The sequence below is a fragment of the Girardinichthys multiradiatus genome, chromosome 14 (genome assembly GCF_021462225.1).
Source record: "Girardinichthys multiradiatus isolate DD_20200921_A chromosome 14, DD_fGirMul_XY1, whole genome shotgun sequence".
Classification (NCBI taxonomy): domain Eukaryota; kingdom Metazoa; phylum Chordata; class Actinopteri; order Cyprinodontiformes; family Goodeidae; genus Girardinichthys; species Girardinichthys multiradiatus.
In genome coordinates this window covers 33,639,311-33,656,055 of record NC_061807.1, presented here as the reverse complement: position 1 = coordinate 33,656,055, position 16,745 = coordinate 33,639,311, and the positions used below count along the sequence as shown (strand labels likewise).

At 40.1% G+C, this 16,745-nt stretch overlaps 1 protein-coding gene across 1 annotated transcript in view; it reads left to right on the top strand.

Moving 5' to 3' along the window:
* The first annotated feature begins 4,250 nt into the window (after positions 1-4,250).
* arhgap36 (Rho GTPase activating protein 36) overlaps positions 4,251-16,745 on the top strand; it is a 90,225-nt gene continuing 77,730 nt past the window's right edge. The window contains exon 1 of the mRNA XM_047385508.1: positions 4,251-4,454. Coding sequence (XP_047241464.1) covers positions 4,437-4,454 — 18 coding nt within the window. The 5' untranslated portion in view covers positions 4,251-4,436. The remainder of the gene's footprint in view (positions 4,455-16,745) is intronic.

Sequence of the window (16,745 nt, the reverse complement as noted above, 5' to 3'; positions counted from 1 at the left end):
GGCCAGCCACGGGATGGAACAACCACTGAAGTACACACACAGAGAACAACAACCTGGTAAAAAAACAACAACAAAAAAACTCTGAATCCCAGAATGCACAGCATTAATCCATGTTTAAGAAGAGCTCCCAGGAAAGACGAGTCAGCCATAATCCCCATGACGTGAGGCTAGTTTATGTGTTTTGGTTGTGTTCTAAAGGTAAGACAAACTTTATTCCACTGAGCGGTTTAAACAATAATGGCACGGTAACCTGTGTTTGGCCAGGTTTATCTTTGTTTTCCCCTCATCTTTTTAACCTGCTAAAATTTGTTCACATAATCCTTACAATTGTGCTAAATTGTGTCCATTAATGCTAAAACTAATAGCTCTCAATCCCAGAGTACAAATTTACTCTGTCATGTATTATTCTATTATGCTGCACCACATTGAACTGGTATTCACAGGACTATTCCTGACAGACTGAAAACTTTTGACTAAAATTGAAATATTCAAGCTATGTTAATAATTATTAATTATTATTATTAGCAGCTAGCTAATAACCAAACCAAGTGATTTTTATTTCACAACCCTGTTAAATTGCTAATAAGCATAAATGAGTGTGTGCATGGTTGTCTGGTATGTGTGTCTCTGTGTTGTCCTGTCATGTAACGATTCCCAACCGGGGGTACTCGTACTCCTAGTGGTACGTGAGCACATTGCAGGGGGTACGTGGAAACATTCAGTGTTTTATTTCCAAGATGACGGGTAAATATCATCAGTTAGTAGAGACAATTATTGTTTGTGATGCTTTATTAGGACCCAGGTGCTTTTATCAACACCAAGCTTTTATCAACCAAAATAACACAAATACACAATAAAACAACTACAGGTGGGAAAGTGTGGAGCAGGGGTTTCATTGCTGTTCATCTGCACGACGCTCCACTACCAGAAGAGAGAAAAGTAAAAGCTGTTTTCACTCTGCCTCCAAATCTATCAAAGCTTATCAAAGACAAGCAATCCCAGGAGTCTCATTGAAGCTCAGTTAAATGATAAAAACAAAGTAAAACTGATATAGTGAGCTTAAACATTATTTTTGTTAAGTGTTCTGCTGCTGATTTTTTAGGTTTAAATGTCTGTTAATTTGGGACTTATTCAAGAGCTCCAGTTTTTGTTATAACAAAAACAGGTTTATTATTTATGTTGATTCTGCAGTTATTTAGATTATTTATTCACTTTCACAGCAACAGAGGTATCTTTATGTTTAATTTGAGTTGAAATGCATAAAATGCGGGGTGCACGGTGGCGCAGTTGGTAGCACTGTTGCCTTGCAGCAAGAAGGTCCTGGGTTCGATTCCTGGCCTGGGGTCTTTCTGCATGGAGTTTGCATGTTCTCCCCGTGCATGCGTGGGTTCTCACCGGGTACTCCGGCTTCCTCCCACAGTCCAAAGACATGCCTGTTAGGTTAATTGGTCTCTCTAAATTGACCTTAGGTGTATGAATGAGTGTGTGCATGGTTGTTTGTGTGTTGCCCTGCGATGGACTGGCGATCTGTCCAGGGTGTACCCTGCCTCTTGCCCATAGACTGCTGGAGATAGGCACCAGCTCCTCCACGACCCACTATGGAATAAGTGGTAGAAAATGACTGACTGACTGACTGAATAAAATGCCTGAACTAAACTAAATATTCAAGTTAAAGAGATTAAATAAATGATTTCTATTTAATAATCAATTGTTGTACATTTTGTTTTTGCTAGCATGTTGGACTGAGGGGGTACCCGTAATATAACTAATTGGCTCAGGCAGAACACAAGTCAAAAAAGGTTGGCAACCACTGCTGTAATGGACTGGCGACCCTGCCTCTCAACTAATGGCAACTGGAGGTAGGCAACAGACCATGCGACCCTGCAATATACATCAAAAGAATCAAATGCAATTGTTGGAATTGATCGTTTTTTTCTTTTTATATCAACTAGAGGTAAAAAGCCATAACCATTACCCAAAAATCTCAAAATCAGTACTTTGTTGTGCTTGCTCTGACGTTTTCTGACAGCTTGGAATTTTGAAGGCATTAGCTCCACCACTGAAAAACAAGATCTTTTCTCAACTTCCAACATAATCATATTTTAGAGTAGTATTGCAAAATGGGGCCTAGCGATGCAACATTTTAAGACCCTTTGTTCAGTAACAAATAGCATTATGATTGTGGAAAATGACTTCATCACCAAACCCTTTCTTGTTTGTTTGGCAACTCAGAATTCCTTCCAGATTACCCCTGAAGTATAACGTCTTCCTGGGTCTACCTAGATGTTCCTTTTTTACAGTCTGACCGACTGGGAACAGCTAACATCATTTGCCACACTTTGGGTTTATTTGCATCTTAGAAGGAGTTTTATCATCTCTGCCCTTAATTGTTTCATCTGAAGCTCTCCTGCTGGGGTAATCTGCAAGTGCTGCTAGCACCGCTTCTGGGTGTGATCAGGCAAGTGTGAGTGGAAAGGTCTGTGGACTGTTCACACCTCACATTAAAATCATAAGTGAAAGATCAGATCTTAGTTCTGATGTGCTCTACATATAATTCACAAGGTAGCAATGTCACATAGTCAGTTGTTGCCAACACCATCAGCAGGTTCGCTGATGTTTCTTTAAAATTATAAATACATTCAGTTATCTGTACTACTTTAGTGATTTGACTTTAACATAGATCAAATTCACCTTAGCTTATTTACATCTGAATAGGTTTGAAACACATCTATTTGCCTAGCAAGTTGTCCTAGCCAATAAAAGTATTTATACCTGATGAAGCAAAGCGGACCAACTGAGAGTAATTTCAGGCTACGTCAGACCGGAAATAGGTCTACAAAATTGCGTAACACAGAAGCCTCCGGGGTTGGTGAACAATGAGATCAGTTGAGTGTGTATTGCCACAAAGTGACAACTTCACAATAAAATGCTCGAGTTTAATTATAGAGCTGTCTCTTCTGGATCATGTGTACTGAAAGACCCCCGTAAATACACACACACACACACACACACACACACACACACACACACACACACACACACACACACACAGAGACATGAATGCTGGGGTAAGCTGTGTTTGGGAAGACATTAATAGTGCAGCATGACTAAGTATTTAACTCCCTTAAACCAATTTTTAGAATCACTTGGGTGCATTTACAGCTACAAGTCCTTTGGGGTATGTCTCTACTACCTTTGCACATCTAGAGACTGAAATTCTGCAATGTCTTAGCAAAATTGCTCAAACTCAGACTGGTTAGAGGGCATCATTAAACATCAGTTTTGAAGTCCTAGTCAGAGATTCTCAATTGGATTTAGATTTTGACTTTGACTGGTCCATTCTAAGACACAAATATGCTTCAATCTAAACCAGTGTTTCTCAGCCCTGCTCCTACCAACTGTCTTTCATGTTCAGGGTGTTTCCCTTTTGGGTTTCACCTTGACCAAACAAATGGGTGATTAGCAGGGTTCTGCAGCACTTGATGGAACCCTGCTAATGCCATTCGCTGGATCAGGTCTGCTGGTGCAGGGACACAAATAAAGCATTATGGACAATGGCCCCTGGGTACCAGGGTTAAGAAACACCAATTTAAACCATGTTTCAGCTGAGCACCACTATGATTATTCTCAAAACGGTTTTTTCCCCCAGTGTAGTCCCCTATAATACCACACACACACACACACACACACACACACACACACACACACACACACACACACACACACACACACAGGGGGAAGACACTCTCATCAGGGCCAAACTACCAAGCTGCATTCTTCCTGTTTCTGACAGCTGAGAGCATGCCGCGCTATCTTTATCTAACACATACACTTATACACACAGCGGCTAGCACAGGAAGGGCTGACAGCAATCTGTAATCAGCACAGAAAGAGTCCCTTCTGCTGCTGCCTCTGAGGCTTGACTAATTATTCACTAAAGTTAAATATTAGGAAATTAAAAAATGACATGATTACTGATGATGAGCGAAACAGAAAGAGTTTGACTAAAGAGAAAATAAAAATAAGCTATGAAGAGGAATGATAATTTGAGCAACAAGGGCACAAAAAAAATGGAGAGGAAACACAGCCAAAACAGCAAATGGGAGGGGCTGGGGAGTGGAGTCATGTCGAGAGGAGGAGAAGGAGGAGGAGGAGGAGGAGGAGGAGGGGAGGAAAAATGAGGTGGGGAAGAGTGACATCAAGTGCAGGAGGGAAGAGAGAAACTGCAGTTAGTTCAGAAACGACAAGAAGAATCAGAAGAGGGAAAAGGAGTAACAGAGGAGGAACTTTTTTTCCTCTGCACCTGATCATTACACCTGAGCCACACACACACACACACACACACACACGGACTAATGATACTGTTGGATGGACCGGCCGCATTCACCTTCACCCTTCCCGCTGTGGACATATGAGATTCATTCTTGTGGACAGACATGCAGTTCTACTATGAGGTAAGTGACATCTCCTGAATCTCCATTCGCGTTAAATGAGGACAGTGAATGCATCACAGGGATTCTGTAAAAATAATAATTTTCAGGGTATTAAAAGAATAAATGATAGAAAAATACAAAGAAAAGCCAGAGCTGCATACAAAAGTGGAAACAAAAGTCAGGTGATGTCTCAATTTGTGTTAACTGCAGACAACAATATGCATTGCTTCTTACGCATAAACCCACACAAAGGGAGAAGTGGTTACTCTTTTTTTGTTCTGTTGGAATGATTGAGTGGACTGTTTTTAAACTTGTGATTCTGCTCTGCTTTATTTTTAGAAGGTCTTGAAGCAAAAGGGATCCACAGTAAATGATTTTCATGTCTTCTCAAACAACAATCCTTCATACACATGACTCCCCTGATGCATTAAAATTTATATGAACTGTTTAGACTGCTGATATGCAAATGCTTTACTCACCCAGCGGCCTGCTAAAGCTCACTGTGATGTGAGGTGACTTGGTTCATCTGAACATAATCAGCTGCACAGACACTTGTTTTATCTAAAGGAACTGCAAGAGCTGCAGTTCACAATCGGCTTCACAATCTGTTTAAGGCTGCATGCATCTTCATTCATTTTATAAATTCTTAGAAGGAGTCAAGTCTGCCCTTTCTCCCCAGCTTTACATAATGTTTTAGTGTCTTGACTAGTGCAGTGTCAAAGGTTTTATCCGACTGCAATAAACACCTGCCCGCCCTGCGCCACCTGATTTACGACATTAGCATTTGGCTGATGAATATACTGGAGCATTTTCTAAATAAAGAGCCAAATATTCCCCTTAGAAGAAGGTAAAGACCCAGACCCTCAAACAGTAGCTTACATTTGCTAATGTAATGCTAATGTAGCTCCTTATCTGAATGATGTGTAAACGCAGAGTTTGCCTAGATGTTGTATGTCGCAGTCTAACTTTGTGGTGTGTTAGCATTGCAGGAGGTGAGATTCAACATTATAGAGGCATGTTTGGAAGTTGTTTGATTCAGCTGAAAATGTATATGTGTCACATTGAGGTTGTAGACCTCATTTAGAGGTGGGTAAAATAAGTATACAACACATCAACGTTTTGTCAGTAAATATATTTATACTGACATGAAATTAACATCAGATGTCGGCAACAACTCACGTAATCTACACATACAACTAAATCAATCAAGTCAACTGATTGGGCCATTTTTGGCATTTCACTTTGTTTCTCTGAAACAAATGAAGAGTTTCCTTGGCTGTGTGTTTGGGACTGATGTGTTGCTGGGAGATCCAAAAAATCCTTCAATGTTTGTCACCATTTTCATTTAATGTTAAAACGACCATGCATATTCTTTTTAGACACAGAGCAAACTATGACTAGACAGAAAACCTGAGTTAGTAAATTCATAAATGTTAGAGAGCTGACTGATAGGGCCAATTTGCATCAAAAGCCACAACTTTTCAGAAACCGTTTTAAAAGGTTTTACACATTTTGATAGCCCAATGTTAATCTACACATTCTGTGTACATTTTTACATGTCATTAACTGCTTTTAAAGATAACAAAATGATTACTTGGCGGACATCATTTTGGAAAAGATTTATTCCACTTAAAACAGTCCTAATAATGAATTCATTATTCACTTAAATACTGATGACAACATCAATTGATTGATTGGTTGACTAATTCATCCATTTATTCATTTATATTTGTGTAGGATATATGTTATATTTAATTGAGACAGATTCTATAGATTACTTGAACAAACAGTTTATCAGTCCATTTAAAACATTTTTATATTTGCAGTGAACTTCAGAAGATATCTGCCCCCATGACAGAGAAAGCTGTCTAAGCATAGGATGTTTTACACAATAGCATTTTTATATTTACTGCTAATACATTTGCTGAAAAGCAGAGGAGGAAGTCTAGTGCCACTTATTGGCCACCCTGATAAGGATGTTCAAAATGTCTTCAAATATAACGTTATTATGGAGACGTGGTGGGCCAAAGATGCCTCTCTTTTCTTATCTTTTACCTCTCTTACCATCCAACGTGGGTCCTTGAACAGTCGTGATTGTCATGGTTCCAGTTGTTTATAATGTTTTTTGATAACCTGATTTCTTCCTGCAGTTTTGGGCAAATTTAAGAAGTTTGCCATTTTAACACATATCTGCTGTAGTTGGATTGGACGTTCTCTTGTCTTTCCCATTTTGAAGAGTGGCTAAGAAAAACTGAACTAGTTGTGACGTCAAATTTATAGCTCAGGGAAAGAGGATTACTAATTAAAAGTTCCTACAAAACTGTAATCAGTTGGGAAAAAATTAAAATACAATTGTTATGATTGTTTTACCCTGTGAATACATCTTCTCAAATGAAAGGTAGGATAAAAAAAAAAAATTATGTTTGAGAACGAGCTACTCCAATAAAAGATTAATTTATTTAGAGTTTATTTATTTTTTCACAAAGGATACCAATAAGCAGGTATTAAAAACGTAGCAATGGAAAAATCTGTTAACTAAAAATAAATGTGAATAATAAAATCATTGCCAAACAAACCCTTTAAAAATATAACCTAGTTAAAAATAGTAGAAAGACAATATATCAGACCATAAAACTCTCAACGAGGTTTACACTGACGCTTCTTCATCTCCGTGTTGTTTCAGCTCCTTTTTTAACAACATTTTGTAAGCGCTTGGAATTTAATTAAACCAGCACAGTTTTCTATTTTTTGCTTCATATAAGAATGTCCAGATGGTCGTCCTCCTGTTCAGCCCAGGAGACGCGCTCTCCTTTACCCAGTCTAACACATTAAGAATCTGCAGACAGTTCCTGCACTTTATCTGCAGTTGCTGTTCACACAAACAGTTTATATTTGGGGATCATAGGAGTGTACTCTGATACCTGGGAACACAAGGGATGTGGTGCAATGTTAAATTAAAGCTGCACTAAACAAAGAACGAGGCTTCTTGAGGACTGTTCCTGTGCTGATGACCACATGCCATATTACGAATGAGGGAATGGAAGGCATTATATGCAGGAAAACAGACTCTTTCCACAAGTTACCCTCTCAAAGTAATTGTCTTCTTGGACGAAAATTTGCTTACAACTTCACACATTCCTTTTAGAAGGGATCTTCCAGACAATTTACTTTAGAGATATCTGGAAAACCCCTAGAAAAAGGCAGAATGAATCCTGCCAATGAAGACGAATATGATGACTGTCTAATATTATGTTTGTCCCCATTTTGCTGCTAAAATGGCCCTAACCTGTCGAGTAGTGGGCCCCTACAAGTGTGCTGAGGTATCTGACACAATGCGGTCCTGTCAGTGCTGCAACTTGTGTGGTGAGGCCTCCGTCAATCAAACTTCTTTGTCCTGCACATCCCATAGATGATCAAATTGACTGAGATCTGGGAAATACCTTAAACATGTTGTTGTGCCCCTCAAATCATTCGTTAAGCATTTTAATAATTTTTTGACTGGGGGCAATATCGTGCTGAAAGAGGCCGAAGCTGTCACTCTGGCTGGTCTTTGGCTATTCAGCTCTATACTCAACAAACTATGACACCTTTCTGTCAGAACCAGGACTAACTTCTTCAGCAGTTTGATTTACAGTAGCTCAGCCATTGGATCGGAACATGCATGTCAGCCTTTGCTCATCCGTGAGCCTTAGTCTTCCATGACCCTGTTACTGGCTCACCACTGTTCTTTCCTCTGACCTCTTTTGATAAACACTGACCACTGCAGACTGGGAAGAGCTGCAGTTTTGGAGATGTTCTGACCAAGCCGTCACAAGTTGGTTCTGAATTTGGACAGATCCTGTCTCTTACTCATTTTTCCTTTGTCAAAAACATTTGATAACAAAATGTTCACAGCTGCCATAATGAAGAATGACTCATAGACTTTAGCGTGACCTGCCAGTGATCATCCTGACAGATGTATATCAGTATATTCCACTTATCTAATAAATGTTGGCATTGCAGTTCTTGTGGCTTATAAAGAATCATGCCAAATAAAACCAACACCCTCCACCTCATGAGCTATTGATTTTCCTCTGGGCCTGCACCATCTATGCTCCATCATCAGCCTTTGGGAACCATTGGTAAGTGTTTGGCTACCTCTCTCCCGATGTTTTTAACAAAACCAATCATTGTCTATGGACAAAAATGCACTAATTATTAGTGTATGAGGGTGGATAGTGGAGGGATCTTGGCTTCAATGTGGACCGTTCATGAATGGTTTGAGGAGCACAACAAAGTGTCTGAGGTATTTCCCAGATCTCAATAACTTCGATCATGTATGAAATGTGCTCTACAAACAAGTCAGATCGATGGAGGCTTCATCTCAGAACTTGCAGAAAAAAACTTGTTTAAAAAAGTCCATCATCATTACACATCATTACAACGGCAGCAACTAACTATGCGCATAATACCAAATGTGGTTTTCCAGAGTTTTCATGACCTTGCGCTGGAATTGTGTTTTTTTAATGCGGTTCTACTCAAAAGATCTCAAGAATTCATTATTAGCTTTCTGTCGACTTAGCAGTCTCAGAGTATTTTAATATTATTATGTTTAAAAAACAGACATTCATGCTTAAAAATGTTGTTCTTAGGTTTGTGTAGGTCTTTGTATATTATGTTCTTTTTTTATCTAATAAAAAACCCAACTATGGACAAGCATTCCAAATGAGCTTAGTCTTGAAACGCTACTACCTTCATAAAAAAACTAATAAATTAAATTAAATTTGTGCATGCTCTGCCATGTTCAGTGTTACTTATAATTGTTTTTAAATCTGATTTTTTTGTTCGAAGCCAGTTGACAGTTTTCACTACAAACCACCTTAAGGAGAATTTGTGTTTTTGTGTTATAGAAAAGTCTTGACATGACTTTGCTTGCATGTCAACATTTACTCTATTAGCAGAAAGGCAGAAGTTCAAACGTTTGCGCCAAAGTTCTTTGAAGGGTGCAAAAAGGTTATAGATGCTCTAATTTGGCAGTCGCTGTAGATTTATGAAGTGTGTGTAATACACAGTGCAGAGATGCAGAAGATTGAGCGCCCCTGCCATTTACTCTGGAGCATCACTTGGCCTGGACTCACAAAACAAACTGCAGCTAAATCTTCAGTTAGTCTACACACCATTAGTTCTCCATCTCTCTTTCTTCTTCCTCTCAAACATTGTCAGATAACTGCATCTCTTTATTCTCAACTAATATTTCTGCGCCACTCCGTCTGTCATCTTGTCTCCGTCTGCTTGGGGTGTTTTAAAATGAGCCCCCCCTCGCCGCCTCCATCCTGCTTTGGCGCAGCCTGCAGGACTCAGGTCGTTTTTCACGCTTGTTGTTTTGATTTGTGAATCTGGCTCTGGCACGTCAATGGCTACCAGAAGATCCCGTTTAAGTTGGCTGGGATTTCACCAATGTGAGTGATGGCTTTGCCGTCCTCAGTTGCTTCTTACTTGTGATTTGGTGAGATAAAGCCAGTGGAAGCAAAAGGAGTCTTAATTACATTTAAGTGAAGTTTCACAATTGATCTGCTGAAAACAGAAAATTGTTCTTACCTCATCAGAAGTCATAGTTGGAGATTACTGTCACTGAACACAATTTTGTAACAGTTTCAAGGGAAATTTGGAGCCTTAATCCTGTCTCCAAAGCTCACATCAGGTATTGAGTGCCTATTGATGGGACCACCCTTCACTCTTCAAAGGTCCTCCTGGAGAAATAGCCACCAAAACTAGACATTTGTCACATGTACAACAATGAAACTAAGTGGGCTGCTGAAGCTGCAACTAAGTAAATATTTCATTTAAAAATTAAGGGAACTAATTTTGAGTTTTCGAAATGGACATGTCAAAGGCAAAGGCTGGGGCTTAGTCTAAAGCAAACGCTTTGGGAAGATTTGCAGGATTGGTAATCACTAGCAGAACTAATCCAGCATTAAGCAACTAAAACAGTTTTGCCTTAAGGCTAGATGTGCCAAAAGAGACACACCTTAAAACTGTCTTCCAGCAATAACCACAGGAAGAAATAAATAAAGAAATCCACAAATAAATCTGTTTTAATTCCAGACAAACTATGTGCTGCAATGTAAAGTCCTGGTTAGCATGTTGTACTCAAATCTTCAATGGAGGCCTTTCCACCTCCTTCACGAATGCTTCAATATAATACAGAATAGATAATGAATTAAAACAATCAAGATAAACCACATTTGTTATCTTTTAAATTGCACCTTTTAGCTCTGTGGGTAATTGAGGCAGGATAATAACGTAATAAAATATTTTATCTACTTTCTTTGTCATCAAAACCATATTAAGTTGTAAGCTGTTTGAAAGAAGGCGTTATCTTGCCGGAATGATGACAAACCTCATAATTACAGATGTCTGCTTTATGCAAACATTTTATCAACAGTGCCATGATTTCTTTATTGTTTTTGGGAGGGAGGGGGAGGGGGGGGGGGGGGGGGGGGGTTGCCTCACTTAAATGTTTCAGAACAAGAAAGCTACAGACTTTAAAAACACATCAGATCTCATTTGGAGAATTTGTCCATACTGATATGGAATGGGTCATGTATTGGGAGGAAAATGGATGCCACATAATTTGATGAAAATGATCAACCCACAGAGGCTTAATCTGAAGTCACAGAGAAATTTAAACTGAAAAACTGATGCGGCAGCTAGTCCAATTTGCTGAAATGTCATCGCAGCAATTCAAAATGGTACTCAGTAGTTTGGATGTCGGGTCATGCTCCTTATGGGATGATGTATGGTGTCCTAAGGTATCTCCTCCCAGATCACAACCAGGAGACGAGCTCTTGGACAGTCTGAGGTCCAGCCTGGTGGAGTCTGATGGACCTAAACATGATGATTCAGAGATGTTCTATTGGATTTAGGTCAGGGGAGCGTGGAGGCCAGTTAATGGTATTAATTCCTTCATCCTCCAGAAACTGCCGCATACTCTTGCCACTTAAGGCCGGGAATTATCATGCACCAGGAGGAACCCCCATTGCAGGAGCAGAGGGTCTAAAAATGGATCTAAGGATTTCATCTCAATACCTAATGGCAGTCAGAGTGCTATCGTGTTTCCTGTACAGGTCTGTGCGTCCCTCTGTGGATATGCCTCCCCAGACCAAAACAGACCTACCACCAAACAGATCATGCTGAACGGCAGCATAACATTCAATGAATGAGGGACCTTTTTCCCTTCATAGAGTAAATCATCATTTGAAAACCTCTTTTTGTATTTACTCATATAATCTTTGTTTTACATTAAAATTTTTTTGATCATTTGAAGCATTCAAATGTGACAAAAAAGCAAAAACAGAAGAAATCTGTAAATAGGTTGTGTGTTGAACTTGTTCCTGAGCAGAAAAACATCTCATGAAGGCACATAGAAATGAACCATCACTGTGTTGTTGGTGTGCGAGGGACATAGAACATGACTTCCATCCAGAACAAACCCGCTGCTGCTTCATAATTTCAGTGACTCATGCTTCGACTATCTGATCCTGGTCTCAACTTGCTTTAAATAAATTAGTAAGTGTCACCATGGCCTCAGAAAAATAGCTTTCTGTCATTTCTGAGTCATTTCAGAGATCAAACATTTGTTACACTTTAGTTCAAATTTGAATTAGTTTTGTTGGCTGCTCAGTTCTAATCAGTTCTAAGTCAATTCCTTCATCTGACTGGAAGAAACAGAACTGGCTGCTGTGTTTTAACCATCCTATTGGGTGCATGTGTGGGGCTGCAGCAGTGCAGTGGGGGCCTTCAGGCTGTCTTCATAAACAATCTATTCGCTCATCAGCCTGCTTCCAGTTATATAACCCGAGTCCGAACGGCCACTTCCAGCCTCAGGCTCACTCTTCACTAATCGTCCTGTTGATCATTTCTTACTGTTGAGTAAGTCCTATAGAGGACTTTTTGATCATTGTTGTTTTATACAGTGCTGCGTCAACACATTGCAGTTTCCATTGCAACGTGCTTAATAGGTGATGATTAATGGAGTGAGTGGTTCTTCGACTGGAATGTTTTGATGCAGAGTTCATTTATTTTATACTAAACAACATCTGTATTTTAGACTGAAATCTGATATTGGTCTTGAATGGGGAAATCTATGCAATGGAAAGCTTGTCTCTAAATCATATCAGTAATTTGTTTTATTTTCTTGGAGTATGTTCAGGCAAGTATTCTGTGTGCATTAAATATAAACCCACTGGAGGTTTTTTTAAAGGTATAAAAAAACGTTTACAATATTTTAGACTATTTTTTAAATATTTGTTTTGTTAAAACTCTTCATCTTTTTTAGCTTTTTAGCTTGTCTGGTCAGAGTCAGAGACGAATGATCGATTGCTCTGTTGGGCAAAGGAGTGAAGCAGACCGTGAAAGAAAAAAGGAGTGAGAAGTCTGCTTCTACACCTGCAGAACGAGAGAAACAAAGAGAGAAAAATCCCACAAGCAGACTGTATAAAGGTGTATCCCATTCCCTGGGGTTGCCTGTACCCTCTGAGCCCTGATATACCCCTGCCCTGTACCACTTAACCTTGTTAAGGTGTTAAGTATAATTAGGGAGTTCATGCTGCTGGGGTAAGGATGCTCTTTTCTGTTTGACCGTTCATTTCTGTTCTGCATTGTTTTGGATTATCCTGCTGAAAGACCTAATAACAAACCATTTTCAGTTTTTTGGCATAGGTTCAAAAATTTTATTGAACTGTCGTGGTATTTGAAAGAGTTCATGAATCAAAAAAATAGCAAGACTCCCAGGGACTTTGGGAGAGAGACTGGCCCACAGCCTCATAGATCCAACACCGTACCTTAACAGTGGGCATTAGAACATTTATTTCTCGGACTGCACTCATGGGCTTCACAATATTATGAAAACATGGTCACTAAGGTTTATATCGTGTATATATATATAAAATACAATATTTTGGAGGTACTCGTCGTCTTCCGCTTCATCTGGGACCGGGTCGCGGGGTTAGCAGACTCAACAGAGACGCCCAGACGTCCCTCTCCCCACACACCTCTTCCGGCTCCTCCAGGGGGAGCCCAAGGCATTCCCAGGCCAGCTGAGAGAAATAGTTCCTCCAGCGTGTCCTGGGCCGTCCCCTGGGCCTCCTCCCGGTGGGACGTGCCTGGAACACCTCCCGAGGAAGGCGTCCAGGAGGCATCCGGTATAGATGCCCGAGCCACCTCAACTGGCTCCTCTCGATGTGGAGAAGCAGCGGCTCTACTCCGAGCATCTCCCTGATGGCCGAGCTCCTCACCCTATCTCTAAGGGAGTTCCTGGCCACCCTACGGAGGAAGCTCATTTCAGCCGCTTGTATCCGGGATCTCGTTCTTTTGGTCATGACCCACAGTTCATGGCCATAGGTGAGGGTAGGAACGTAGACCAACCGGTAAATCGAGAGCTTCGCTTTTCGGCTCAGCTCACTCTTCACCACAACGGACCGGCACAGCGCCCCCATTACTGCGGCAGACGCATCGATCCATCTGTCGATCTCCGCTCCATTCTTCCCTCACTCGTGAACAAGACCCCGAGATACTTGAACTCCTCCACTTGAGGCAGGAACTCCCCTCCAACCTGAAGAGGACAAGCCACCCTTTTCCGGTCGAGAACCATGGCCTCGGACTTGGAGGAGCTGATCGTCATCCCAGCCGCTTCACACTTGCTGTGAACCGCCCCAGTGCATGCTGTAGGTCTTGGCTAGATGGGGCCAGCAGGACCACGTCATCTGCAAAAAGAAGAGACGAAATCCTCTGGTCCCCAAACCAGACCCCCTCCGGCCCTTGGCTGCACCTAGAAATCCTGTCCATAAACGTTATGAACAGGACCGGTGACAATTTTATTTTGGAGGTATATGGCGGTATATACATTTACCTCTGACCATCTCGGTAATGGGGATTTTCTTGAATTTATGGATGGGTTCATTCCCTAAGCCTTGATTTGATGAAAATGTTAGATTTCACCTCTGTATTTAGCTCCATCCCTCTTCCCATAAACTCTCTACAACCTTTCTGTCTCTCGTGGAAAAAAACATCCCACACCATGCTGCTAACAACACCAAACATGATCTCAGACTCTGAACACTATATTTTGAAATGTTTTATTAACTTTATAATTATAATATAGTGCTTAACTGCACATATAATCTCGTCAGTTGTGTCTCTTCAGAAGTTCAAGAGATGCAGATTTTTGTCTTTATATAATTCTGTCCATTTTGCATGAAAATGTTTTCACTGTTTCATGACATGTTAATTCATTTATGATAACAGTAAAATCAGATGTGTGCTTCTGTCCAGTTAGAACCTGTTCATGAGTTTTGGCAGGAAAACCACATAACTCCCAGTACTCAAGCATGTTTCATCTCCGAGCAAATCTGGGAGCAGGAAAGAAAAGACTGGAAACAATTCTCATATGTTTTCCTCCTGTTTTCCTCTGTTTTTCTAATTTTGAAAAGTGAAGTGAATAAAAAAAAAACTTTTACTGAACCAAAGACCTGCTTTGTTTACACCCAACATCACTGATTCTCAGTTTTCTTGTGTATGCACATGTTCCCATTTCTGTATGCATGTGTATATCAGTCAAATCTGGCAGCTGTTATTGTGCTGACATGCATGCCATGGTGGATCAGTTGGTCAGCCACAACCTCAAGCATCTGGCTGATTTGCAGGCGTCTGCTGCTGGAGGATCACTCTGTGCCTCCACTCATGCTGCAGAGTGTCTCTGGTACGTCTCACTGTCATATAGCCACTTTGGGGGTTGAGTCACAAGCTTTGCCAGGAGATTATTTATCCTTGAGAATAAAGCAAAATAAAAAAATAAAAACGAAGAAAATTGTGGAGGTATTTATGAATATGAGCTCATGTCTGTTGGAAATGTATCTAGTGCTGGATGGAAACACACAGGTTAAAACTGTATTCCACGTTTTTTCATCACGTCTTGGCTGCTGCTGTTGCCAATGAATATCTATAGATCATACAAGAAAATTGATGAAACAATGGATAAAAGAGAAAATGGTGAAAGGGGAAATAATTTAGTATTTTGCTTTGCTAAAATACTGAGTTTGTTTTTTGCTCTCAGTACTTAGCAATTATGTCCATGCACTTCATTTAACACATAAACACTGGCCAGCTGAGATGTGAGGTCAATCTACCACTAGGACATCTCCACTATAACATCTCTGGCTTCAGGGAATTAATTGATTCAGTCATTAGGGTTATGACACTGTGATTCTTCTAAAATCATTCTGTAATTGGATAAATATTGGTTCTTAAAGATATATACTGAGCCTCTTTAAACACTCTTTATTTTTTCACCATTTTGTGTTACACCCTTAATCCGAAATATATTAAATTAATTTACTCCCTCTTAATTCTGCACACAATACTCCATATTGACGGAGTGAAAGAAAAAAATGGCAAAATTTAGCAAATTTGCTAACAAACACTCAAATAAGTGTCATGTACACAAGTTTTCACAGCCCTTTGCTATGACACAGCTCAGGTGCATCCTGTTTCCACTGATCATCATTCAGGGGTTTATACATTAGACATGCTTCGTAATGGAACATACAGGTCCTTCTCAAAATATTAGCATATTGTGATAAAGTTCATTATTTTCCATAATGTCATGATGAAAATTTAACATTCATATATTTTAGATTCATTGCACACTAACTGAAATATTTCAGGTCTTTTATTGTCTTAATACGGATGATTTTGGCATACAGCTCATGAAAACCCAAAATTCCTATCTCGCAAAATTAGCATATTTCATCCGACCAATAAAAGAAAAGTGTTTTTAATACAAAAAACGTCAACCTTCAAATAATCATGTACAGTTATGCACTCAATACTTGGTCGGGAATCATTTGGCAGAAATGTACTGCTTCAATGCAGCGTGGCATGGAGGCAATCAGCCTGTGGCACTGCTGAGGTCTTATGGAGGCCCTGGATGCTTCGATAGCGGCCTTTAGCTCATCCAGAGTGTTGGGTCTTGAGTCTCTCAACGTTCTCTTCACAATATCCCACAGATTCTCTATGGGGTTCAGGTCAGGAGAGGCAGACAGACAGGAGTCCACATAACTGAGGTTATGTTCCAGCAAAGGTCTGTATCAGCAGCTACCTTAAGAAGCCCATGAGCTCATTAGGAGAATACGTTGCAGCTGCAGACAATGAGCTGCCAGAACCAACCAGAAGGGGAGGAGCAGAGATCCTACAAGAAAAGTGTTTTTAATACAAAAAACGTCAACCTTCAAATAATCATGTACAGTTATGCATCTCAATACTTGGTCGGGAATC